The following is a 26,484-nucleotide window of genomic DNA, read 5'->3' on the forward strand; positions in this document are numbered from 1 at the left end:
GGCCGCAATGAGCGGCCTTCCTTGTTTTGCTTAGATCGTCGCCATAGCGACGAGCGGAGTGACGTCATGGACGTCAGCCGACGTCCTGACGTCAGCCGCCTCCGATCCAGCCCTTAGCGCTGGCCGGAACTTTTTGTTCCGGCTACGCTGGGCTCAGGCGGCTGGGGGGACCCTCTTTCGCCGCTGCTCGCGGTGGATCGCCGCAGAGCGGCGGCGATCAGGCAGCACACGCGGCTGGCAAAGTGCCGGCTGCGTGTGCTGCACTTTATTTGAAGAAAATCGGCCCAGCAGGGCCTGAGCGGCAGCCTCCGGCGGTGATGGACGAGCTGAGCTCGTCCATACCGCTCAGGAGGTTAAGGGCTTTCTTTACCCTCTCCTTTGTGCCATATACATTTGAGCCCTAGCACACTTGGTGGGTTATTTCCATGCTTGTGTTGCAGACGTCCCCTCCTTTTTACAATAAATTTGGACAAAAATGTATACAGAAATGTTACTTTATTTAACAAATTTTATCACAAAGTTAAAAAAATCATTTTTTTTGACAAAATTCATGTCTTTTTTGATGAATATAATAAAAACTAAAACTCGCAGCAGCAATCAAATAGCACCAAAAGAAAGCTGTATTGGTGATAAGAAAAGGCGGTAAAATTCATTTGGATGGTAGGTTGTATGAACGAGCAATAAACCGTGAAAGCTGCAGTGGTCTGAATGGAAAAAAAGGCTCTGGTCCTTTAAAGGGAAAGTTCAGGGACTATCCCCAAAAAAATAAAAATCCCCATCCACTTACCTAGGGCCTCCTCCAGCCCGTGGCAGGCAAGAGTTGACCTCGGGCTCTGGGCTGTACTGCGCAGGCTCAGTAGTTCTGAGCCTGTGCAGTACAGCCAGGAGGATGTCCGACGATGTCAGCGCGCCGCCGTGAGGCGCATTTTGGAGCGCACAAGAAGCCCGACCTGGCCGCCAGCCTGGCCAGGTCGGGCGCGCCACGGGGAGCCTGCGGAGCGGTGCTGAGAGCACCTCCTGCCTGCCACGGGCTGGAGGAAGCCCCAAGTAAATGGATGGGGATTTTTATTTTTTTGGGATAGTCCCTGAACCTTCCCTTTAAAGAAAACCTGAACTTAAAATTAAAAGTCAAAATAAACATACACAAGTCATACTTACCTTCCATGCAGTCTACTCCTCAGTGTCTTTCTCCTGTCCCAAGTCCTGTTTGTCCACTGTGATCAAGGGAATTTTCTGTCCTCCATTTTGAAAATGGCCATTACCCATAACAGCTTTCTGGTAAGCACACAGTTAAATTGTAACATTGTCCACTTGAGCCATAGAGAAACATGGACATTACCTGGTACTTCAGTTTTCCTCTCCGCTATAACTGACAGCAACTGATATTTTATTGACAGCAACTGATATATTTCAGATCTGACAAAATATTGTCAGAACTGGAAGGAATTATTTTCAGAAGAAAATGGTGAGCTTCTGAGAGGAACTAATGGCAAGGTAACTATGTAATGTTCATTTGAAGTTACCTCATGTGTTAATTTTAAATATTTTTACTCAGTACAGGTTCTCTTTAAAGAGACTCTGAAGCGAGAATAATTCTCGCTTCAGAGCTCATAGTTAGCAGGGGCATGTGTGCCCCTGCTAAACCGCCGCTATCGCACCACTAAACGGGGGTCCCTTCACCCCCAAACCCACCCCCGCAAGACTTGGTCGTTAAATGAGGCAGAGCTAACGGCTGCAGCCCTGCCTCCAGTCGCATCTATCAGACGCGCATCGCCGCCTCTCTCAGTGAAGGAAGACTGAGAGGGGCGGGGGAGAGGCGGAGGTACGCGTCTGATAGACGTGCGGGAGGCAGGGCTGCGGCGGTTAGCCCTGCCTCAATGCGGAAGAGATTCTGCTCTGTACGGGGGTGGGTTTGGGGGTGAAGGGACCCCTGGTAAGCCGCGGGATAGTGGCGGTTTAGCAGGGGCACACATGCTCCTGCTATCTATGAGGTCTGAAGTGAGATTTATTCTCGCTTCAGACTCTCTTTAAGGGGTAGAAAGACTGTGGTCCTCAAGTGGTTAAGGTTACCTTTAGTATTAGTGAAAGCTGTGCAGACCATGTACACAGAGATGTGTAGCGTTCTCTGTGCACAAATTCTTCAGTGCGGCACATTACAAAGCGGCCGTTACACAAAATATCTCTGCGAATGTGGTCTTGTTGTAGGTTTACATCGAATGTTCTGCGTCAGCTTAGCCATGGCCACCCAGATATTACAAAGGGTTAAGAAAAAAAAGTCTAACTTGGTAAATCATTCTATGTAACTGCAACACATCCCTGCACAACGCACTGCTGCATACATTGTAATACACAGTGGATGCATTGCTATTATACTGAAAAAAAAAAACATGGAATGTGTGGCAATGGATACAGTTAAAGTGAACCTCCAGGACTAAAAACCTACTCGGCAGAACTGAAAAGGCTTGGTGTTTAACAGTTTCACAGCATCAAAACTTTATTTTTCTTACCAAAGCATCATTTTTAGCTGCATTTTTAGCTAAGCTCCACCCATCAAAAAAACTGCTGGGCGGTTTTTCCCAGTGCTGTGCAAAGCATGATGGGATTTCCTATGTTTTTATTCACATTGCCTAGCAACTGGGAGGGGTGATCAGCACACAGGACAGTTGGACCTGTCAACTCCTTTCAACCAAAAAGATGGCTTCCCTCATGAAATCAAACATTTGCCTGTTCTTTTAAAACAGGGTGGGTAAGGCCCGGTTCACACTTGCGGTTTAGTAAAAACCGCACCGGATGTCCGGACCGCACCGTATCCGGACCGGACCTGATCCGTACGGTTCCTATCCGGATCCGGTCCGTTTGCATCCGGTTTCCGTGCGGTGTGAACACGGTTGCGGTCCGGATCCGGTTTCTTAAGGAGATAACATCCTTTTAATTACCTGGGGTCTGGGAGGTCAGCAGAAGGGTCTGGGGTCATTGTTGGAGACAGGTGGACGTGTGGAGACCATCCGTGGATACAGAGACTGCAGTTGGGACCATGGATCCAGGCATTTACTCGTAAACCTGGGAATTCTCTGTTGTTACTCGTAAACCTGGGAATTCTCTCTGTTGTTCGCCTCCTTCAGCAGACATGTTGCTGGCAAAAAGAGCTCCAGCATGAAATCGCTGCTGCCCCACTCTTCGCTGGGCCCATGTGGTCCCCATCCAAAATGCATAGGAAGTGGGGTAGAACGTCCGGTTTTTGTAGCCAGTGTGTGTGCGCTCTCCGGCTCTCATTGCTTTGTATTGGCCGGATGGTGCAGTCCGGCTCCACTCCGGATACGGCTGCCGGAGGAGCCGGACCAAAAAATAGCGCATGTTGGAACGGACGCCGGAGTCCGGATCCGGCCCGGATCCGGTCCGGCTCCGGTCCGGCAGAACGGACGCATGTGAACGGACGCATAGGCTTTCATTGCCATGCCGTGCGTCCGTTCCGTCCGTTCTAAAAAGCGGTCCGGCTCCGGCACGGCGATTCCGGACGGCCACCGCTAATGTGAACCGGGCCTAAGAGATTATATTACCTATCTAATGTAACTTAATGACAGTATTTTTGTTTAGGCTGAAGTTCCTCTTTAAGCTGTGCATTCTATGTAATAATAGCCTGCAACTGCCATTATTTACCTTCTCCTGGGGACGGGGAAACCCCCTCCCCCCAATCATAACTTCACCCTTTTTACCCTGCACATGGGTGTTAAAGAGGGATTGTCAGCCACAAAATCAAATTTCATTTACCCACTGCACTGTGTCCATTATGCAGCCTGGAACCTCTTCCTGCATTGCAAGCACTCCAATCTAAACAGGAATGTTTTGGTGTTATAATCTTATCTTAGTTAGCTTGGCTCTATTTTTGCTATTGCCAAGGAGACTGAAGCTTGTCATCACCCCTCCCACATTCCTAATGCTCACTGATTGGCTGAAAGCAGTTCAGTGTGAAGCTGCTGAAATCTGAGGCAAGCTGTGTTCACATGTTTACAAAACAAGCTACCTATGATTTTAGGAGAAAAAAAAAGTAAGGGAGGAAAAGATACCAGGATTGGCTTCAGTCAGAGGGAATCAAGATGGCAAATGCCAGGAACAGAATTCTCTCTTATTTACTATATAAAATTCACTAACAATGAAAATGTGGACAGTACAATACTTTTTATGTAAGTAGAACAAGTAGTTATCTACTTATGTGTGTTCACTTGCAGAATGTTGCGAGCCTCTGCAACAATGAGCTGAGTGAGTGGTGTCATGAAAGGGGGCAGGCAGGGCGCACAACAATGTTGTGAACGGACAGGACCAATGTGACACTTCAGCTTGCCCAATCTCAGATCCCCCAGTGTTAGTCACTGATATATAAATCATTTAGAGTTCATGGAAATTTAACGTAGTTTGGAAATGTACCAATTAAAATCCATTTGAAAACTGCATAACGTAAATTTATATGAATTCAGAATTATTAGCTTCACCCTGATTAATCCCTTATCAGCAGCATTGGCACTCAGAAGAAGAAAGCAAAACTGTACCTGACGACAATGCACAGTGTGCTTTGCTTTATATGATGTGTAAGGGTCCTCAAACAGATTATCTAATTAAAAGCAACAGACAATGAAGACAAGAGTAAACAAAAATCTAATTAGATTGCGCTGCCTGCGGGATAGAAGGTGTTAACTTGCGTATGCTGCCTATGAACTGTGTTCCACTCATGGGCCACTTAAACTCGCAACTGCTCACTGCTGCCTGGTAACTGCTTGCTGAGCACACAGTTTAACTGCCCATGGAAAAGAGACCTTGAGGGCTCATTCACACTAAGGACGTTTTTGCCCTTTTTTCAAACTTGGCGATTTTTGAAAATCACCCTCAAAACGCTTGTGCAATGATTCTTTATGAGAGAGTTAACAGCTGAGCGGTTTGTTTCCAATCCTCTCAGGAAAGCTGTGCCTGTACCATTTCTCTTTTAAGGCTATTTTGCCTCAATGGAACGTATAGGAAAAATGCAATATGCTCACAAAATCGCTTTGTGCAATGATTGCGTGAGTTTTTTTTTTCTCCGAATAAACACATTGGGCTCTATTCACTAACCAGCAAAAACACCGCAAAATTTTACCGCTATATTTCCGCCAGCGGTAAACTCCGCATTTTTTCCACATTCACTAATATTTTCCGCATGTTTTCCACATGCGGGAAAAAAGATGCGGAAACAGCCATTATTAATGCGGGAATTATGCTGTAAAAAGGCCGCATGAAAAAGTGTTTAAAAAAAAAAAAGTCCCAAGCACAGACCTTAAAGGGGAACTGAAGAGAGAGGTATATGAAGGCTGTCATGTTTATTTCCTTTTAGACAATACCAGTTGCCTGGCAGCCGTGCTGATCCTCTGCCTCTAATACTATTAGCCATAGCCCCTGAACAAGCATGCAGCAGATCAGGTGTTTCAGTGGTTCAGACTTATAAGTCTGATCTGACAAGACTAGCTGCATGCTTGTTTCTGGTTTTAATCAGATACTACTGCAGAGAAATAGACCAGCAGGGCTGCCAGGCAACTGGTATTGATTAAAAGGAAATAAACATGACAGCCTCCATATACCTCTCTCTTCAGTTCCCCTTTAAGCCTCCACACTTCATTAAAGTCAATGGGATGCAAAATATATCACCTACTACTTGTAGGTGATAAAAAAAAAATAAAAAAAAAAAATTGGTAAATGACGAAATGAAGTGCCTGAACATTTTTGAGAATTGATTTTTTTATTGCGGAAAATACAGACTTTTGCGGAAAATTTTCCGCATGAATCCTGCACTTTTACCGCACTTTTTCCGCATGTGGAAAAAACATGCGGAACATTTTAAGAATTTCAACTTGACGGTATTTTGGATGCAAACTTCCCGCATGTACTTTACCGCATGCGGGAAGTTTTTTTTAGAATAGAGCCCATTGTATTCTTTTCCGTGTCAAAAAGTTCACTTTCTGACATGCGTCAAGGAGTGAATTACAAAACTGCTCTGGAAAAGCGCTTACAAAAGCGATTTTACCAGAAACGCAGTGGACTGCAGGGAAGGGGAAAAAAGCGCACAAAAATGCAAAACGCTTGCATTTTCGGTTTTAGGTGTTAATGAAGCCTAAATGATACCCGAGGTTAAGTGACATTTTGAGATAGACATGGGTATGTACAGTGCCTAGCACACAAATAATTATGCTGTGTTCTTTTTTTCTTTCTCTGCCTGAAAGAGTTTAAATATCAGGTATGTAAGTGGCTGACTCTGGCATACTTCAATGAATGTGTCATTGAGCAAAAACAAAACAGTTAAAACGTCATTTTAAATATAAAATAAAACTATAGAATATCTTAAAAAGTCATTTTTAGTAGAAGGAAGATAGATACAGTCTAATCTTTAGGATTACTTTATTTTCACCATGCTGTGGGCAGCATGACCTAATTTAAATTTTGATTACTTGTAGCTGCTTATAGAAAGTAACACTATTGATCACAAATCGTGCTTATTTGAACATGCCCTAATCATTTAACAATATAATTGCAAACATGTATGCATATGTCTCTAGTTAGTAGATATTGCATTCAGTCACTCTGTAATCATGTAATCATGCTCCCACGTAACCAATAACTAATCTATTTCAGATACCAAATCAACTATGCTCATATTATGTATAAACATATACAAGTATACTAACAATGCAAAAATTTTACGTTCTTTCCTCATCCAAAAGTTTTATATATAGGCACAAAATCAATCCAATCAGCATTATCACAGGTTAGACATTCCGCTTGTAGAGGTCTTTGAATTAAGTACCCTTTTATAAATTGGTTTGGCGCCACAAAACTCTATCCCAGCAACGCAGCTGACTTCCAAATCCCTGCTACTAACTTCACACACATACACGTGCTGACGTGTCCTTCCTACAACAGCGACCCGGAAGCACAATCCTCTAGAGGGCGGCTCTGTGTCGTCATCCTAAAAGTGCTCTATCTGTGGTCGTGGCATTACACACATGCGCGAGTCAGGCGGAGGGGGCGGGTCGATAAATAGCGGCTGTGCAGCAGCAGCTCTTTCTCTAAGCCAGTCAGTGTGAGGGAAGCAGCAGCAGCTCCCGGTTCTGTTCTTCGTTTCCGTGCTACGTCTCAACTGTAACGTCATGGCTTCTTCAGGAGTTCAAACAGCCCAGGCAGCACCCGTAGTACAAAGAGGCATAGTGAAAATGGTGAGGACTTCGCTGCGCGGGCATGGATCTCGGGGTACCAGGGCACTCGCTGCGGGGTGTTGCGGGGACACAGTCCTGGGACGGGCAGGTGGATGGTGAAGTACCCGGATGGGGCTTGTCAGGTGCTGGAGAGCGGGCATTGCTTTACCACACGTTGCCACTGTTCCGCCTCACTGAGGAAGTTCCTTGGAGGAAAGAAAGTTGCAGAGAGTTGTGCGTGGCTCGCGGTGTCCCAGCAGTCGCTGTACGGTTTATAACACAAGGCTGGCAGCCAAATCAGATCAATTACCTGTGCGGGATGTCTCCTTTCCCTGCTGCGCTGTAAGGACCAATACTCCGCTCATTACCGGGCACTGCAGCTGAACAGCTGGACTCTCTCTCTCCATGTCCTCTGCTGCCTCTACCTGACGTGCCTCTCAGACAGGAGAGCCCTGCATAGAATCACAGCTGTCCAGGCACAGCCCATGTTATGAAGAGTGACCATTTGTTCCAAAAATCCCCATCGCTGAGCAAGCTTACTTCAGTTAGCTGCCTTGTCATGGACTTGTGCAACCTTTTTAGCTGCACAATGAACTGTACTCTACACATGAAGGAACACAAATGCATATCAAACAGTTTTCCAGTTTAAAGATGCGATATGGAATGTGGCTTCCTGGTTTCAATGGACAGTTACTGGCAGAGTCTGAATCAAAACTTTAACAGAGGTGTAATCAGAGTCAGAAAGTGAACATACTTGGAATCATTTGCTTCTAAATTGTGTAGTCTAGACTCTGGTGCAAAGTTTTGGTTCAGCCTCTTCTAGTTAGTTTTTGTAGTTTAGAAATCTACAGGAAAGCTGACTAACTCATCCCTAGTGCTGACATATTGCACTTCGCTGTACTTTACACTGTACTTTGAACAAGTCCTTATATTTTCTTGGAGGGGCTCACTATTGAATCACCACTTTCTATGGATTTCTTTGGGGGGAAGCTTATTTCCTAATGTATTGGTAGATTTGTGGCATGTGCACGAAAGCCAGAGTATGTAGTAATCTTAAAGGGCAACTGAAGTGAGAGCGATGTGTAGGCTGCCATATTTATTTACTTTTAAGCAATACCAGTTGCCTGGCTATCCTGTTGATCCTATGCCTCTAATACTTCTAGCCATAGCCACTTAACAAGCATGCAGCAGATCAGGCGTTTCTGACATTGTCAGATCTGACAAGATTAGCTGCATGCTTGTTTCTGGTGTGATTCATACACTATTGTAGCCAGACAGCCGGGAAACTGGTATTGTTTAAAAAGAGATAAATATGGCAGCCACCATATCACTCTCTCACTTCAGTTCCCCTTTAATGCAGCTAGTGTCTTGAGTGTCAGCCAAAAATGCAAGTATGTTATGTTTTTATTCCCTGGACTGTGCAGTGGTAATTCTAGTGATGTTTGAACATCAGTGTAGTCCTGAAAATAGTTAGGGCTGTTTTGCACTGCACCCAATTTGCCCCCCCCCCCTTTCTTTTGCTTGCAAAGTGCAAAGACATGGAGTGTATGATGTAAATAATGCAGGGGCATTCACATCAGTGCAATGTGATTGTGATGTGACTTGTCCAATCGCAAATGTCAGTCCTGCTATATTGCTATACGATGTTCTTTCAGCTATTTAATTTTTTTTCCCCTCCTCCTGTCTTTTGTTGGTGGTCGCGAACAGTTGCGCTTTACAACTTGTTTGAGCGCATGCTAATTGCATCACAAAGTATGTGTTTTAGGTAAAGAGTCATATTTGCAGTGCCAATCACAATTTCTGTGTGGAACAGCCCTTAACCACTTAGCAACTTCTGCCACGCTTTTCTACGTCCTTATTTACAAACACCTATAAACACATATAAATATTTGGTTCTGCTGTCTATTTTTAGAAAACTGAGTATGTATAGCACCATCTTGTGGCCAAAAAGTAAAACTACTTCCAAATACACCATTATTCATTTACCATAGGAACATTAAGCACATTTTCATTATTTTTGAAACTCCTTCACCCCACACCCAAAATAAAATATTATCGCCATACTTTGTACTAGGGACACAAGTTAAACATTGTAAAAACCGGGACAAATTGGCAAATAAAATGTGTCTATTTTATCTACAATAGCACAATTTATTTTTAAACTACAATGGCTGAAAGCTGAGAAATGGTGATTTTTTTCATTTTTTTCTTCTTCTTCCCTGTCAAATCAGTATAAAATAATATAATTCTTAGCATAAAGTACTGCCCAAAGAAAGCCTAGTTTTTCCCGTAAAAAATAATGTATAGATCATTTCAGTGTTATAATTAGTGATAAAGTTATTACCGAATGAATGGGAAGAGCTTTTGAAGGGGAAAAAACCTGTGGTAGAGAAGTGGTTAAAGCATTGCCTTTGCTAATTTTGGTTATGTTTTGGCATGCATGGCTAGTCAACATGTTAATGTGCCAGTAAAAGAATATGCATTTACAGTAGTCAGACTTGCTGATGACTTTATCTGCATAACTTTACCTTGAGTATGTAATTTTTTCATAAGTCTGTATCTTTGAGTTACTGTTACAATAAAGCTGACATAACATGAGTTTATTTTGTAAATCTTTAGGAATGTGTATCACTCCTGCTACACAAAAGGAAGTACAAAGTTGGAACATATGGAGGATAGCCTTGGCATCTTGACCTCACCTTGCCACTCTTTCCTGCCCAAATTTTTCAACTATTTGGCAATACATAAAAATAAAGTGTGTTGACCATTCCATATAGTTACAATCATACTATATGTCTCGAGATTGGGACTACAAATAAACTCATAAGTGTGTCAGTACTAATGCAAAAAATGATACAAGGAAAGACAACTCAAAAACACTTAAATTTACGAGACCACAATAAAAGATTAATGTTCAATATCCCACTGAGGGCAGATTGCAAAATTGTAATACTGTACAGTAAAATTTCCTTGCCTGAATGCCAATCAACTTGGATCATGTAGGACAGGGTTGCTTTAATTTTTGACATTTGCGCTACTTAAAAAGCTTACGAGTCAGCAAGCTGCTCTGCCCCTCTCCAAAAAATGGTACATATTTAAGCGAACTCCCATCTCCAATTATCATTACTGTCCCAGTCCCTAGACAGTGTGTCTGCCACCTACACTACTTTGTCACTTTATGCTCACTGACCACTCCCTGTAGCTACATTGGCTATCATTCATAAACATGTTGTCGGTAAAAAGAATCTGCGGGAAAACACCGCTGTCGGTGTTTTAGACTTCTGGCTGTGCATTCATAAAAATGTATCCAGTTGCGGTAGCACTAAGCAGTGTGGAGAATCCCCGAATTAGGCTGGCGGTAGGCTTGCGGAAGCACAGGAAACTGCGGAGTTGATACATTTCTCCGTGTTCCGCTCCACTGCAGCTGTCTGGGAGGTCTGTGTGTCTCCATTCACTTAACATTGTTATCGCCACATCAGAGGGAGCGGTACTTCCTGACCTCACACCGCTTGCGGTGATCTTTATGAATTAACATTTTGCTACATTTTTTTACAATAATCACCGCACAAGGCGGTGATTTATTGCTGTGCTCGGTAATGTCAGTTTTTCATACGGAAGGAGCCGTTATGAATGCAGATTTTGCTAAGTGTGCGGTAAAGTCAGCTGTTTTAAGCATTTTCGCATGCGGAAATGCTTTATGAATGATAGCCATTGTCAGTTACTATAAATACTTCAGCCAATCAGACACCAGCTATGCACTGCCAGCCCATAAATACCTGGAAGACTTTGAGCAGGAGAGTGGACAATCCACTCACTGCAGCCATCTAATCAGAGCATCGCTATTACACCAAAGGACTGCATCAGGAGCACCACCACTCTAGTGGGCACTATTTCCTCACTTCTCGCTCCCTCCTGCACACACGACATGGAGGAAGCCCACTTTGGTCATGCTGACCCCCTACACTTGTGGAGCCATTACCTCTGCTCTCACACTTTGACTGGCCAGTACCGCACGCTGGCAGTGCAGATGTTGGCCAGTCAAAGTGCAAGAGAGCAGTGTCAGTCTCTGTGGCTTCACTACTTTGTGTCAGACCGTGATCTACCCAGCAGTCCTTTTACAAACTACTGGTAGATTGTGATCGATGCATTGGCACAGTTGATGTAGGACATATTACTGATGAGTATGTACAACTTAAAAGAAAACCAGAGACGAGATAATATAAAAGATTTATACATACCTGGGGCTTCCTCCAGCCCCATGTGCATGGATCGCTCCCACAAAACCGCCTTCTGTATCGCCGGTATTGGGGTCCTGTAACTTTGGCCAGGCTGCGCAAAAGAAGCCACTGAAGATGCGTAGAGGGTGCACTTCTCTTGCGTCGACTGGCCGAAGTTATGGGACCTGGTACCGGTGATACCGAAGGCTGAGGACGGTGGCGTGGGAGCGATCCATGCGCATGGGGCTGGAGGAAGCCCCAGGTATGTATAAATTCTTTATATTGTCTCTGGTACACTTTATTACATTTTAAAGTCTGGATGCTATTTAAATTCATAAGCTGTAAGGTGCAAAGGGGCGTTTGTAAGGGTGCAGTCACACAATGTTCATTGCACAGTAATACCGCATGTGAACTGAACTTGCATGCGCCTACGATTGTATGGGTAGTGAGTTCACATGCGATGTTATGCAACATGCATAGTGAGACTGCACCATGACTTCCATGAGAAAGTTACTTGAATAATTGTTAGAAATCCTCAATTCATATGAGTCCACAATAAAGCAATGTATGTCCAATAGTAAAAATCCATGTGGCACTGAGTATATACAAATCCCTGGTGTCTAGTTTGCCAAGTCTCTCACCGTTGACCTCGCACATGTTGCAGATGATTATTAATAGTACAGCCTCTGAAGTGGGTTGTGTAATGCAAAAGAGGTAGTGGGAGCTGTCCACCATCACTGGCAACATGCCCCGGGGGTAGTGGTAGTGGCAGTAGTAGTAGTGTGATGGCCTGTGCACCAGGGCTGTGGAGTGGGTACAAAAATATTCCGACTCCTCAGTTTATGAAACCACGACTCCGGGTACCCAAAATGGCTCAGACTCCTTGACTCCAACTCCTTAGTCTAATACTTAACAGGGCTGTGGATTTTGTACAAAAATCATCCGACTCCTCAGTTTATGAAATCTCCAACTCCGGGTGCCCAAAATTGCCCCGACTCCTAGACTCCCAACTCCACAGCCCTGCTGTGCACTAGACATTAGGGTGCTGTAGACAAGGTGTAGCACCTGTATCTTGATTCGCTGTATGGATTGATTGTTCTAAAACCTTTTATTATAGCCTGATTGATGTATTCACCTTTGCCCCTTCAGATCATATTATTGAAATGGCACCCAAATTTGAATCCACTTGTATGTTCTATATAATAAAAGTTGATTGGTATTCTGATGAGGCTACTTACTGCTGTATTATATTACTTTTGAGTTCTGTGCCCCCCCTTCCAGAATATTCAAATTCATAATTAGTCTGCCGATGAGATGTGTGTTTTTTTTTTGTTTCCCACACCCTAGACCCCCCCCCCCCCCCCCCCCCGACTAGTGTCTTTCAGTATTTTTTTTATCAAGGATAGAATTTCCCAGTGCAGATATACTTTTGAAATGTTTCTGTGCAGATGCCTTGTTACTCACCATGATTGTATCTGCAGGCTAGCTGATGCAACTCGCTGAATCGAGCATAATTTGATCAATTTATGGCAAAATCATTAAACGATCAGACAGTAACTTTTGGTCAGTCAGATGCAGCAGACAATTTAAAGTCTAAAGGTAGCCGTACACTGGTCGATTTGCCATCAGATTCGACTAACGGATAGATCCCTCTCTGATCGAATCTGATCAGAGAGGGATCGTATGGCTACCTTTACTGCAAACAGATTGTGAACCGATTTCAGCCTGAAACTGATCACAATCTGTGGTGGTGCTGCTGCCGCCGCTCCCCGCCGCATACATTACCTGCTCCGCCGGCGCAACTGCCCCCGGTCACCGCTGCTCCATCTCCACTCTGGTCTCCAGGTCCGGCATGCTTTACTTCTTCCTGCTCGGCAGGAAGTTTAAACAGTAGAGCACCCTCTACTGTTCAAACTTCCTGCCGGGCTAGAAGTGAAGCATGCCAGACCCAGAGACCAGACCAGCGCGGAGACGGAGCATCGGTGACCGGGGGCAGTCGTGCCGGCGGAGCAGGTAATGTATGCGGGCTCTATTGCGTCGGCCGTCGGGTACTCGAACGCCGCTTGCGACGCGCTCCCGTCCCGCGGGCGATCGACAGTAATTTTCCACACGGAGTGATCGACGAGATCGGACGAAATGGATCGAAATTCGGGGTGTTGCGGGAACTATGTGACAGCAGATTCGATCCCAGTGATCGAATCTGCTGTCGATCTGGCGGGAGTCAGCCTAGTGTATGGCCAGCTTTATCCTCATTTTACATTGAGGTGTTAAATTGTTAGTCAAAATTGGATGTGTATGCACCCTAAAGCTTTGTATACAAGCTAGATAATCATCCACTCAGGCAACTGTTTTGGGATGTCTTTCATGCGTGCCAGTGCCCCACCATGGTGTTTCATGATCTGCCATGGCATGGTGTCCTAAGCTTCACACTCCATTGTGAAGCACGGTTGTCCCTCAACCTTTCTACACAGCAGCGGCACACTGTTGGTCTACATTAGCGATGCGTCTGTACAGAATTTTTTTTATGTATGTATGAGGCTTAAGTGTTCTCTTGTCTGAACAGTTGGCTATATTTCTCATTGTGTAGAGACCTTTAAAGTTTGCAAATTAGCTTGCATAAAAGTATTGTGAGGTTCTTTTTGCAATTTTATATAGTTAACAGCTTTTTGGTGATCAAAAATGCTGGAGAATTTTGGCTCATTTATTATGAGCATCTGGGTTTTGCTTGATTGGTTACTTATAAATGATGGTTCTATAACTTGTAATGTATTTTACTTATTGTAATTAGTGTTCATTAAATTTTTTTTACCTTGTCTGAAAGGATTTATTTTCTTTTTACTCAGGTTCTTTCAGGATGTGCCATTATCGTAAGAGGCCAGCCGCGTGGAGGTCCACCTCCAGAACGTCAAATCAATCTCAGTAACATCCGGGCTGGCACTTTAGCACGCAGAGCTGCTGCTTCACAGCAAGATGCTAAAGATGTGCCTGATGAGGTAACAGGTTTTTATTTTATTTTTTTCTGTCAAATTTTGACAATTTTAGAAAGTCAACATTTTCAAGAGGTGATTACAGATGGGGTTTTAAAGTGGTGGAGTAACCCCAAAACTAAAATTGCAGTAACTTCGTTACATACAAGAACATTTGAAATCAATCCAACATTTGTACTTTCACTACAGAGAGCAGTACATTATAGCTCATCTCTCATCGCAAAGGCAAGACACTCTACTCTGCATAAAAAGTTTGGACAAGGTGGCACATGGTCCCTGTAAGGCCTTGTTCACATTGCGTTCGGTTTGTGTGTCCGTCCACGTTGGTCAGGTCTTGTGTCTTTTTTTTTTTTTTACGCTTTTCTATGCGGTTTTGACGATTGATAGCGGTTTTTTATTTCTTGACGTCAGTCAGAAAAGAATACAATGTATTTAACCTTAAAAAAAGCGATTGCAATCACTGCACAAATCGATCGAGTGAGGTCTACAGGTTTCTTGCCTCAATGTCCGGGACTACAATTCCCTGGCAGGCCCTCCTCCATGAAAAGATGTAAACCCTCACTAACACCCAACATAAATTAGCTGTGCTAATATTACAAGCAGCTACTGTGACTATTGCAAACTGGAAAATGCCATCTGTAGACTTTGAAGTAAAGAACACGTTTAACTAAATTATGACAGAGCTAACAAGTAGTCTCAATGACACTCAAGTTCGTAAAAAATCTGGGACCCCTGCATTCAGCTGGAACAAGGGCTGTGGAGTCTGAGTTGCAATTGAGAGTTCGGCAATTTTCGGTACTTGGAGACAGTGGTCTCAAAAGTTGGATGATTTTTGTATGACTTCACAGCCCTGGCTTGAACATTGTTTTTCCTGACTATGCTTTAGGGAAGCACCCCCTCCCTTTTTTTTTTTTTTCCCCCTACTCCTTTCTCCTTCTGATATGCTTCTATTTTCCCCCTCACAACTATACCTGTTAAATGCTGGGTGAGGGGTTCTGTGTCTTTCCTGGCCCCCCACGGTGAGCCCAGGTTTTCTTGCTATTCTGTTCAATGATTAAGGTAGTTGGCACAATCCTGGGGGTCTCAAGGTCTGAATGAAAAGAAACAAAAAAAAAAAAACTACCACAGGTCTCCAAATTTTGGGATCTTCCCAGTTGATGATTTTGTGTTGTATTATTAGTTTTCCCTTCATGCTATTACTTGCATTCCAAACTGAGTGTGTTTGTACTGTTTAAATCAAAAACCTTCAATAAATATTTCAGCCGGACAGATACCTCGCCCTGGCTACAGCTGGGTCACTTCAGCAGAAAGAAGGGGGGGGCAGTGTTGAAGGGCACATGACGTAGCTTCAGCATTTACATTTGCCATTAGCTAGTGATAAACTATCTCTTGAAGTGCTTTCTGCAGTAAAAGTGTACATTTTATGAACTGAGAATGTGTGGGATTGCTTTCAAATGTTTTTATGTAACTGAGTAGTTGCTGAAATTTTTTTTGGGAGTATAATAATTTTAGGAAAGTAATGGACGACACAGAGCAGTATGTGCTTCTTGCCTAAACCTACCTTGGGTAGCTTTTTTTTTTTTTTTTTTTTTCCCATTTACATTGGGTAAGGTAACTTTAATTCTTTACCTATAAATGTTCACGGAGATTGCTTGTGTGGTCTATGGGGTCGAACTGTTAAAGGATAACTGTAACAAGAGTGATATGTAGGCTGCCATATTTATTTCCTTTTAAACAATACCAGTTGCCTGGTTATCCTCTGCCTCTAATCCTTTTATCTATAGACACTGAACAAACATGCAACAGATCAGGTGATTCTGACATTGTCAGATCTGAGGATATTAGCTGCATGCTTGTTTCTGGTGTTCAGACATTACTGCAGCCAACTAGTTAAACAGGGCCGCCAGACAACTGGTATTGTTTAAAAGGCAATATAGCAACCTCCATATTCGTCTCACTACAGTTGTTCTTAGAAATGCATCTCACTGAGCACTGAGGCCTTTTTTCACTTATGTACGGTTGCTGTACTCTTAATTATTGCAGTGGCCATTAGTGTGAGGTGGGCCCGTGGTGTGACAGAAGTCACCCCGGCCTGCAAGGTAGTGCACCGAAGCTGCCGTTTACCCTGCAATTTTGGAAGTTAACTGGAATGTGTATATCTATATCTATATATCTTTTTTTAATTTACTACACTGGTTTTACTGTGGCTGTAATTAACGCACGGTGCAACTTTCCTAGGCTGTTATATCTGGGTGATTGCACTGCTGCAGTGTGCAGCCAGCTCAATAAACCTAGCCTGCAAACCTGTTCACATGCTGAGGTTGAACATGGTTTTCATTCTGTACATGTTGGTAGGTTTTTCTTGTATCTCGTTAGGTCTTTAGAACAAACCTAAGATATTTTAGTCTACAATTAGTTAAATCAATCTTAATGCTTTCATTTCAGGTTCACTTAAAGTGTTATCAGGTAGAATCTTAAAATTAAAAACGCGTACATTTCTTCCAGAGTAAAATGGACCATAAATTGCGTCACTCCTGTGTTGCTGTCACTTACAGTAAGTAGTAGAAATCTGATATTACCAACAGATTTTGGACTAGCCCATCTTCTCATAGGGGGATTCTCAGGGTTTTCTTTATTTTTAAAAGCACTTAGTAAATGGCAGTTGCTCCATCCAACTGCCAAAATTGTGTGCAGGGAGGCTGGCCAACATTTTTGTATAAATCTTTTTCAGGGAATGTCTTTATAAAGAATAAAGGCCATGTTGAGAATCCCCCAATGAAGAGATGGACTAACCAAAAACCTGTTGGTAATGTCAGATTTCTACTATCTACTGTAAGTGACAGCAACATAGGAGAGAAGTAATATATGGCTCATTTTACGCTGGGAGAAATGTACTTATTTATATGTGTTTTAAAGTTTAAAATTTTTGTGACTCTTCCTATTTTTAAGCCCCTTTGAGGCTGCGTAGTCCCTCACTTTCTCACCTAGTGGATCCTCTCACCCACAATACTACCCGAAAATCTGGCCTGGACATGCTTCGTCGCCTCGCCTGACCAGGGGCAGCGGGCGTGCCTGACCACACAGGCGCGAAGAAGTGACTCGGCCAAGCTTTTGGGCAGTATTGCAGGGGACAGGAGCTTCTTGGGGAGACAGTGAGGGACTGAGCGCCCTCAAGGGGGCTTAAGGAAGCCCCAGGTAAGTATGGTACCGGAGATGACTATCATCTCAAATACGCTTTTAAGAAGAAAAAAATCAAATTCCGGTCTTCTTAGAACTTAAAGGGACACTTAAGCCAGGAATAAAAAAAAAATCAGTTTTACAAACCTGGGGCTTCTACCAGCCCCGTGCAGCTGTCCCATGCCCTCGCAGTCAATCACAGAGCCTCCGGTTCCCCACCGCCAGCTTGTTTTTGCTGACTGGCCACGCAAATTTTTCTTTTCGTTCCCGTCCACAATAGCGTCCTGCGCCTGTGCAGGGCGTTATGGAGGATGGGAACATGAAGGATAGTAGGATATGCGTGGCCAGGCCTGCGCAGGCGCAGAAAGCCCGCTGACTCTGTCAGCGAAAACAATACTAGCTCGGGGCGGGGGACCGGATGATCCGCGAGTGACTGCGAGGGCATGGGACGGCTGCAGGGGACTGGTAGAAGCCCCAGGTGAGGTGTGGGTTTTTTTTTTGTTTTTTTTTTTTTTCATGCCTGAAGAAATTTGGTTTTGAAAGCTTGCAATACACTAATTTGAACCATTAAAGGCATTACCTGAATCACCTTTGCTACGGGCATACTTCTTTTGATTTTACATTACGTTGCACCACTAGGACATCTTGAACAATGTAGATCCAAATGCATTCCTGGGAATGTATTCAGTTAGGTGGTTTTTTTTTTTTGGTTTTTTTTTACATGTTAAGTATTCTAGAAGTTTTATCAAACAAGGGAAGCAAATGGGGAGCTGCTGCAGGATGTCAGATGTTCTAGCGGCTAAATATTCTCCTAGACCAATCTCTCTAGACCAGGGGTCCCCAACCTTTTTGAGCCCGGGGCCCCCTATACCGACCAAACTTTTCTCTGGGGCCCGGGGGAGGGGGGCGGGGATTTGGGGGTCGTGGTTAGTGGCGGCGGCAGTCCCCCTCCTGCCTTTTTTTCCCCGATTGTGAGTGTAGTATATACACTCGGCCCCTCAGAAAAACTGCCCAGGGACCACCGAGGGGGCCGCGGCCCCCAGGTTGGGGACCCCTGCTCTAGACAACTGCATTAATCAGTTATTTACATGTGTAGCAGCTGTGATAATTTAGGACCGTAAACCTCTGAAATTCTATATCGACAAGGAAACTTTGTAAAGCAGCGCTTTTCTCCTGTAGGACCCAAAGTGCACATAGTGGTGTGTACAGGGGTGAAATGTTATCATAAATGCTAGACTAAACAGGTGGCTGTTCAATTCTGATTTAAGTATCCAGGGTTGGAGCTGTCCTGATTTGTTTGGCAAGTCGTTCCACAGGTTGGGGGCAGCGTGACACAAAGCTCTGGCTCCAATGGTTTTTATTTGAACTCTGGGGATTATTGGATCCTTTTGAGGTTGTGGGAGGTGTGACCCAGTTGCAACAAATCCTTCATGTATCCAGGGACTAAGTTGTGTAGGAATTTGAATGATGATCCAATTTTGAAAATTATTCTCCATTTTGTGGGTAGCCAGTGTAGTGATCGAAGGATTGGTGTTGTGGCAATGCCGGGGTTGATATCGGCTTGTATATCCTCCGCTCAGATTTTGCTTTAGTTAGGAAGGTATGAAATGTATCTCGATCTTGAAGGGTAAATTGGTTAATTCTTAAAGGTCTTCTTTAAAGTACTGGTAAACCTGTATGTGTCTTTAGATTGCTAGTTTTGAGTCTTATTTTCTATCTGTGCTACTGTAATGCCATCTGCTGGTAACTCTGAGATATGAACTCTATTGAATACTGTTTTTATACGGTTTTGAGAGTAAGCACATCGACAAGCTTCCAGTAGTTTGTGTATGCTTTTATCACTTGCTGCTTCCTGTTAAATGTGAATTTGGGCCAAGTCAGGTGTGCTCATAGTTACTGGTGGAAGAGTAGAATGTGTGCAAGGTTGTTGACTCTTACCAATAAGGGTTAAAATGTGAAACAATACTTGCGATGAAATTGCTGGCTAACAGTGCATACATAGTCTCTAAATGGTTGATCTTGTAGTTTTTTGTGATGTTTGGGACATGGTTGTGGATGGTATCAAAGGTCTGGTAACCCGTGCTGCCTCAATAGAATGCACATATAAGCTACATATTTGTCTGGTTTTGATTTCTGTGTAGAAAACTGTACAAAACATGCTGAAAATGACAGATGTTACAAGTATGAAAAAGCAGTCAAAAATTTTTTCAAGCATTATCTAAATTGTAATTCTATTGTTGGAAGAATTACAGAAGTATTATGGTTACATGAGGAGCTTTCCCCACTCCTACACTAGTGAGGGAACTGGGGAAAAGGGTGGAGGTGGCGTCCTTGAGTGTGAGTGACAGCAGGCTGGCTGCAATGGCACAGTCACTGCCCACTGAGTGAAAAGGAATACATTAGGTCTGGGGCCAATGATAGATCAAAGAAAATTACATCTGAGCAGTGGCAAAAATTAGCTGGGCAGAGTACCCGGCTTAAAGGTGTGTGTGTGTGTTTAGACACGTACCTTGGTGACAGAAGTTTGCGAAGAGGTTCTGGGGGGGGGGGGGAGGGGGGCGGCGGCACTGCTGCTGCTGGCATTCTGGCGGCATAACTTCCTGATTTTTAGGGTCTGAAACCTTTTAAAAAGACCCTAACATCTGGAAGTCATGCTGCCAGGCGGGTTAATGTTCTGTATAGAAATCTGGAGTCGCCCAGTAAGCCCCACCAGTGGTACACACCCCAGTTATTCAAACACTTGACATAGTCCTGTTTAGAGATGTGTTATTTGAATGCTAATCAGATTTGCTGTATTTTAGCCATGGGCATTTCCTGCTCGAGAATTCCTGAGGAAAAAGCTTATTGGAAAAGAAGTCTGCTTTGTTATAGAATATAAGCCAAATCAAATTGCAAGAGAATATGGAATGGTGTATTTGGGTAAAGGTATGTATATTTATAATGCTACAATAAATGTATGTAGTAGTAACGACAATTTAACCACTTCGCATCCAGACCTTGTTTCCCACTTATTGACCAGAGCAGTTTTGACTGTTTAGCTATGTCCCTATTTAATCAGAAATAACTTTATCCCTACTTATGAGAGAGAGAGGTGTGCACAGGAGCAAGCCCAATCCTGCACAGCACTGCTTCTGCTACAAGACTTATATCTACTGACCTGTGACTTAGATGAAGTTGCAGAGGATGTACAGGATCTTCTCAAAAAATTAGCATATTGTGATAAAGTTCATTATTTTCTGTAATGTACTGATAAACATTAGACTTTCATATATTTTAGATTCAAATACACACAACTGAAGTAGTTCAAGCCTTTTATTGTTTTAATATTGATGATTTTGGCATACAGCTCATAAAAACCCAAAATTCCTATCTCAAAAAATTAGCATATTTCATCCGACCAATAAAAGAAAAGTGTTTTTAAAACAAAAAAAGTCAACCTTCAAATAATTATGTTCAGTTATGCACTCAATACTTGGCCGGGAATCCTTTTGCAGATATGACTGCTTCAATGCAGCGTGGCATGGAGGCAATCAGCCTGTGGTACTGCTCAGGTGTTATGGAGGCCCAGGATGCTTCAATAGCGGCCTTAAGCTCATCCAGAGTGTTGGGTTTTGAGTCTCTCAACTTTCTCTTCACAATATCCCACAGACTCTCTATGGGGTTCAGGTCAGGAGAGTTGGCAGGCCATTTGAGCACAGTAATACCATGGTCAGTAAACCATTTACCAGTGGTTTTGGCACTGTGAGCAGGTGCTAGGTCGTGCTGAAAAATGAAATCTTCATCTCCATAAAGCTTTTCAGCAGATGGAAGCCTGAACCCACTTTTGAACCACTAACAGCGGCAGAAGCGCCTTACCTGGGCTACAGAGAAGCAGCACTGGACTGTTGCTCAGTGGTCCAAAGTACTTTTTTCGGATGAAAGCAACTTTTGCATGTCATTCGGAAATCAATGTGCCAGAGTCTGGAGGAAGACTGGGGAGACGGAAATGTCAAAATGCCTGAAGTTCAGTGTCGAGTACCCACAGTCAGTGATAGTCTGTGGTGCCATGTGAGCTGCTGGTGTTGGTCCACTGTGTTTTGTCAAGGGCAGGTTCAATGCAGCTAGCTATCAGAAGATTTTGGAACACTTCATGCTTCCATCTGCTGAAAAGCTTTATGGAGATGATTTCATTTTTTAGCACGACCTGGCACCTGCTCACAGTGCCAAAACCACTGGTAAATGGTTTACTGACCATGGTATTACTGTGCTCTATTGGCCTGCCAACTCTCCTGACCTGAACCTCATAGAGCATCTGTGGGATATTGTGAAGAGAAAGTTGAGACGCAAGACCCAACACTCTGGATGAGCTTAAGGCACCTATCGAAGCATCCTTGGCCTCCATAACACCTGAGCAGTGCCACAGGCTGATTGCCTCCATGCCACGCCGCATTGAAGCAGTCATTTCTGCAAAAGGATTCCCGGCCAAGTATTGAGTGCATAACTGAACATAATTATTTGAAGGTTGACATTTTTTTTTTTAAAAACACTTTTCTTTTATTGGTCGGATGAAATATGCTAATTTTTTGAGATAGGAATTTTGGGTTTTCTTGAGCTGTATGCCAAAATCATCAATATTAAAACAATAAAAGGCTTGAACTACTTCAGTTGTGTGTATTTGACTCTAAAATATATGAAAGTCTGTTTATCAGTACATTACAGAAAATAATGAACTTAATCACAATAAGCTAATTTTTTGAGAAGATCCTGTATATCTACTGACCTGTGGATGAAGTGGTTAAAGTATGCTCCTGTGCACCCATCCCAATAAGGTCAATTTGTCATTTGGAAGTTGCTGCTGCTTCAGTCCCATATGGAAATGCATAAACTGCTGCCATTCTCTGTAAGTGGTGGGTCTCTTACCCTCCTTAGCGGTAATCCCAAATCAGGCTCCCCAGCTCAAAGCGGTAATCCTGTGCCTGAGTGAGTTATATGCAGAAGCTGCTGCAGATCTCTCTATAGTATGTTTTTGTTTTTTAGGATCTAAAAGCTTGTTAAAAAAATAAAATAAAAATTCAGAGCTTTTAGACCATAAATTTAAGACTCCTACACGTGTACAAGAGCTGTCAGCCACATGAATTGAGACTCAATCCTTCAGGCAACAGTTTGGGGCAGACTTCTTCTGCACAGATGTGTTGGTAGCCTACAGGCTTGACGATGCATTCTATTCCCATGGTGAGGTTTATGTATGTGTGACTGTGTGGGAGGTGCGAGAACAGCTGCCTTGGCCTGCGCTCAGGATGATCCGGCAGATTGGATTTATCATGAGGGATGATCAATGAGATGCAAATTTTTCCTTGCATTCAAAAATTGAAGACAAGTCAAATAACATTTTATATTGTGTTTTTTTTTTTTTTTTTTTTTTCTGGTGGCCTCAAAGAACTTGAGCTGCAACCACTAGAGGTGCACTTGGTAAGCAGTAGCAGTGTTAGGGAGCCTCACCCAAGGACTCGTTAATGAATAGGTGCTGGCATGCTGAACAGGGAGAACAGAGATTTTAACCCAGTTCTCCTGTCAGAGGCAGAGCCCTTGAAGCGTAACTGTGTAGCATAAAATAAAAAATCAATTCTTTATTTTTATCTGGTAAACCAGTAATAAGGATGTTAACCAGGCAATCCAAAGGTTAAAAATCACTTATATTTCTTCATAAATGAGCATTCCCCAGTTTTCCAGGCTCTTATTTGGTACATCTGCCACTCATAGATAGATAGATAGATAGATAGATAGATAGATAGATAGATAGATAGATAGATAGATAGATAGATAGATAGATAGATAGATCTGTAGCTTCTCAGTGTGAGAAATATTGTCTAATCAGAGAGGAGCAGTGGTGCGAGGGAGACAGGCTTCAAGCCAATCAGGCTCGATCGATCGATCGATCGATCGAGCCTGATTGGCTTGAAGCCTGTCTCCCTCGCACCACTGCTCCTCTCTGATTAGACAATATTTCTCACACTGAGAAGCTACAGAGTCACACGACAATGCACTTTCTATTGCAGAGCTGGGTGGGAGTGTCTGAAGACTGGGTGGAGGGTGGCCAATGCAAACACAGAGTAAGGGAGGAAATGTCGGGAATGGCTTCAAGATAGTCAAGATGGCAAATTCTAAGGTTTTTTTTTTTTCCCTATGGATAAATCGCTAAAATCAAAATGTGGACAGTGCAATCTACATATTTTTCTATTTTTTTTTTTTTTTTTTTCCTGAGATGGTATGGCTGACAGCTCCTCCTTGAAGCAGCAGGGTCAGCCATACTATACCAGGAAAAAAAACCTATGTAGATAAATACTTGAACTATTTACATAACAGATGCATTGTACTGTCCACATTTTGATTTCAGTGAATTTTATAGTAGAGGAGAATTCTGTTTTTGGAAGTCTTCATCAGGTTTCAGCTCAACCTGTCACATTGAACTGCTTTCATCCATTCACGGAGTAGGAATGTGGTAGGGTAGATGACAAGCTTTCCTCTCTCACTGTCTTTGGCCATGGTAAGAGAATAGAGCCTGGCTGACTGAGATAAGATAATTACAGCAGAGACCTTTGTGAATAGATTGGAGCGCTTGCAACACAGGGTGAGATTCCTGGCAGCATTATAAACACAGTGCAATGTTTAAATGGTATATTATTTTTATGGCTGACAATCCCACTTTAGCCATTGCACAAGCCAGCCACTGCTGAGGCAAAGACCTTTTCCCAAAAATAAAAATGTTCATAATTCTTGAGTTGCTTGGATTGCAGTAAAGAAGTGTGAAGTGGAAGCTGCCAGTTTTGTCTGCTTCTAAATCTTCCACAATGTTAAGTACCAAAAAAATGCAAGTTGTAGGGAAGTCCATAGTTCTTAAAATCCTAAAATAGTGTAGGAAGGTGTTTGCTTATCACTGATTACACCTGGACATTCTGATTTCAGATACATCAGGGGAGAATATAGCAGAGTCCCTTGTTGCTGAAGGTTTGGCATGTCGTCGTGAAGGAATCCGAGCCACAACGTAAGTTAGATTTAAATCTCTACCCCTTCCCCCCAATATTAAAGTATTTATATGACCTTGTTTTACTAACTTAAAGCTTTTAGAGATGCCCTCATCTGATGCACGTGACCCACTACATCCTTGATTTTATCTGAACATTGTTCACTGTATAAAAAGTAATGTACATTGGAGTGCTGCTCCTTAGGTCCTTGTACTTTCCCCATGCAGATCCATAATTTTAGTAAGATTCTCCAAAAACACCTTGAGAACCAAAGTCATTCTGCAAACCTCTACTGGATTTAAAGTTTACCTGAACTGAGAGATAAATGGTAGATGCAATGTTTGTTTCGTTTTTTTTTTTTTATAAAGTAATACCGGTTCCCTGGCAGTCCTGCTTGTTCACTTTGGCTGCAGGAGTTTCTTGAATCACACACCTGAAACAAGCATGCAGCTAAGGAGTTCTTGCGCGAATTAGGAAAAAATAAAGTGGTTTATGCACAAACTATTAAACGGTGTAAATATTTATTTGTTTTTTAAATTTTTTTTTACTTTCTTTTCACAACCATAACTACTGCCTACCAAGTTTTCAGTGGTATAATCCACTGCCAGCTGGAATTGCAGCCGTTATAGTTATGGCTGAGCTCTGCTAAGCTCCTCAATATGTTTACATGGTTGCTAAGCAACCAGACTGCAGGAGCAGGGAGTAGTTTGTACAAAGAGTCATAAGCCGCTGGGAGAAGCGGACCGAATCAGTCCCATCTACACCATATGATCCTTTGTCAGTTTCGATTCAATTTGATTTGAATCATTTATTTATTGTCTTTATAAAGTGCCAACATATTGCGCAGCGCTGGACATTAGGTTTGGTTACAGACAATATTTAGGGGTGACATGCAGCAAAATGACAATACCTGAATATAAAGACCAGATCATGCAGCACAGTATGGGTAAACGGTAATGCTTAGTCACTGGAGGGGAGCATGGAGATAAGGCAAGTTAGGTTCACTCACTCAGATGCATAGCATGGAGGTGCATGATCAGGTAGGACTCAAAAAGAGGACCCTGCCCGAAGGCTTACAATCTAGAGGGAGAGGTAAGGACACAAAAGGTAGGGGACCAGAGTTAAGCTGTGGGTTTAGAGCACTTGTAAGGGGTGGTAGGGCAGAGTAAAAAGGTGAGTTTTGAGGGCCTTCTTGAAGATGCTGAAGGAGGGGGCTGCCCTAATGGGTGGAGGTAGGGAGTTCCATAGTGTTGGAGCAGCTCTTGAGAAGTCCTGGAGGCGTGCATGGGACTGGGTGATGTGGGGGGCTGTTAGACTAAGTTCATTGAAAGAGCGGATTGAGCGGCTTGGTGTGTACCTCTGAGTAAGATCGGAAATGTAGGTTGGACAGGTTTTGTGGACAGATTTGTAGGTCAGACACAGCATCTTGAATCTGATTCTGGACTGGATAGGAAGCCAGTGGAGGGATTCAAGGAGGGGATCTGCCATGGTGGAGCGATGGGAGCAGTGAATAATTCTGGCTGCTGCATTCATGATGGACTGCAGTGGGGCTGTTCGGGTCATAGAAAGACCAGACAGAAGGGCATTGCAGTAGTCAAGGCGGCAAATTATGAGGGCATGGATGAGGAGTTTGGTGGTGGCAGAGGTCAGGAAAGGGCAAATCTTACAGATGTTACGAAGGTGTAAGTTGCAGGACTCTGAGGTTTTGGATGTGGGGAGTGAAGGAGAGTGCGGAGTCCAGAGTGACACCCAGACAGCGGGGTTGAGAGGTAGGGTGAATGGTAGTGTGGTTAACAGTGACATACACATCTGGGAGGTTCATGGATGGCCGGGGTGGGAACATCATAAATTGATTTGATTCAATCTGACATGTCCAATTCATGATTCAATT

At 43.2% G+C, this 26,484-nt stretch overlaps 1 protein-coding gene across 1 annotated transcript in view; it reads left to right on the forward strand.

Moving 5' to 3' along the window:
• Positions 1–7,070: 7,070 nt before the first annotated feature.
• Positions 7,071–26,484, forward strand: part of SND1 (staphylococcal nuclease and tudor domain containing 1) — a 977,252-nt gene continuing 957,838 nt past the window's right edge. Inside the window, exons 1-4 of the mRNA XM_068275928.1 lie at positions 7,071–7,232; positions 14,272–14,421; positions 20,394–20,517; positions 24,535–24,613. Coding sequence (XP_068132029.1) covers positions 7,167–7,232; positions 14,272–14,421; positions 20,394–20,517; positions 24,535–24,613 — 419 coding nt within the window. The 5' untranslated portion in view covers positions 7,071–7,166. The remainder of the gene's footprint in view (positions 7,233–14,271; positions 14,422–20,393; positions 20,518–24,534; positions 24,614–26,484) is intronic.

The sequence above is a fragment of the Hyperolius riggenbachi genome, chromosome 3 (genome assembly GCF_040937935.1).
Source record: "Hyperolius riggenbachi isolate aHypRig1 chromosome 3, aHypRig1.pri, whole genome shotgun sequence".
NCBI classification, from domain to species: domain Eukaryota; kingdom Metazoa; phylum Chordata; class Amphibia; order Anura; family Hyperoliidae; genus Hyperolius; species Hyperolius riggenbachi.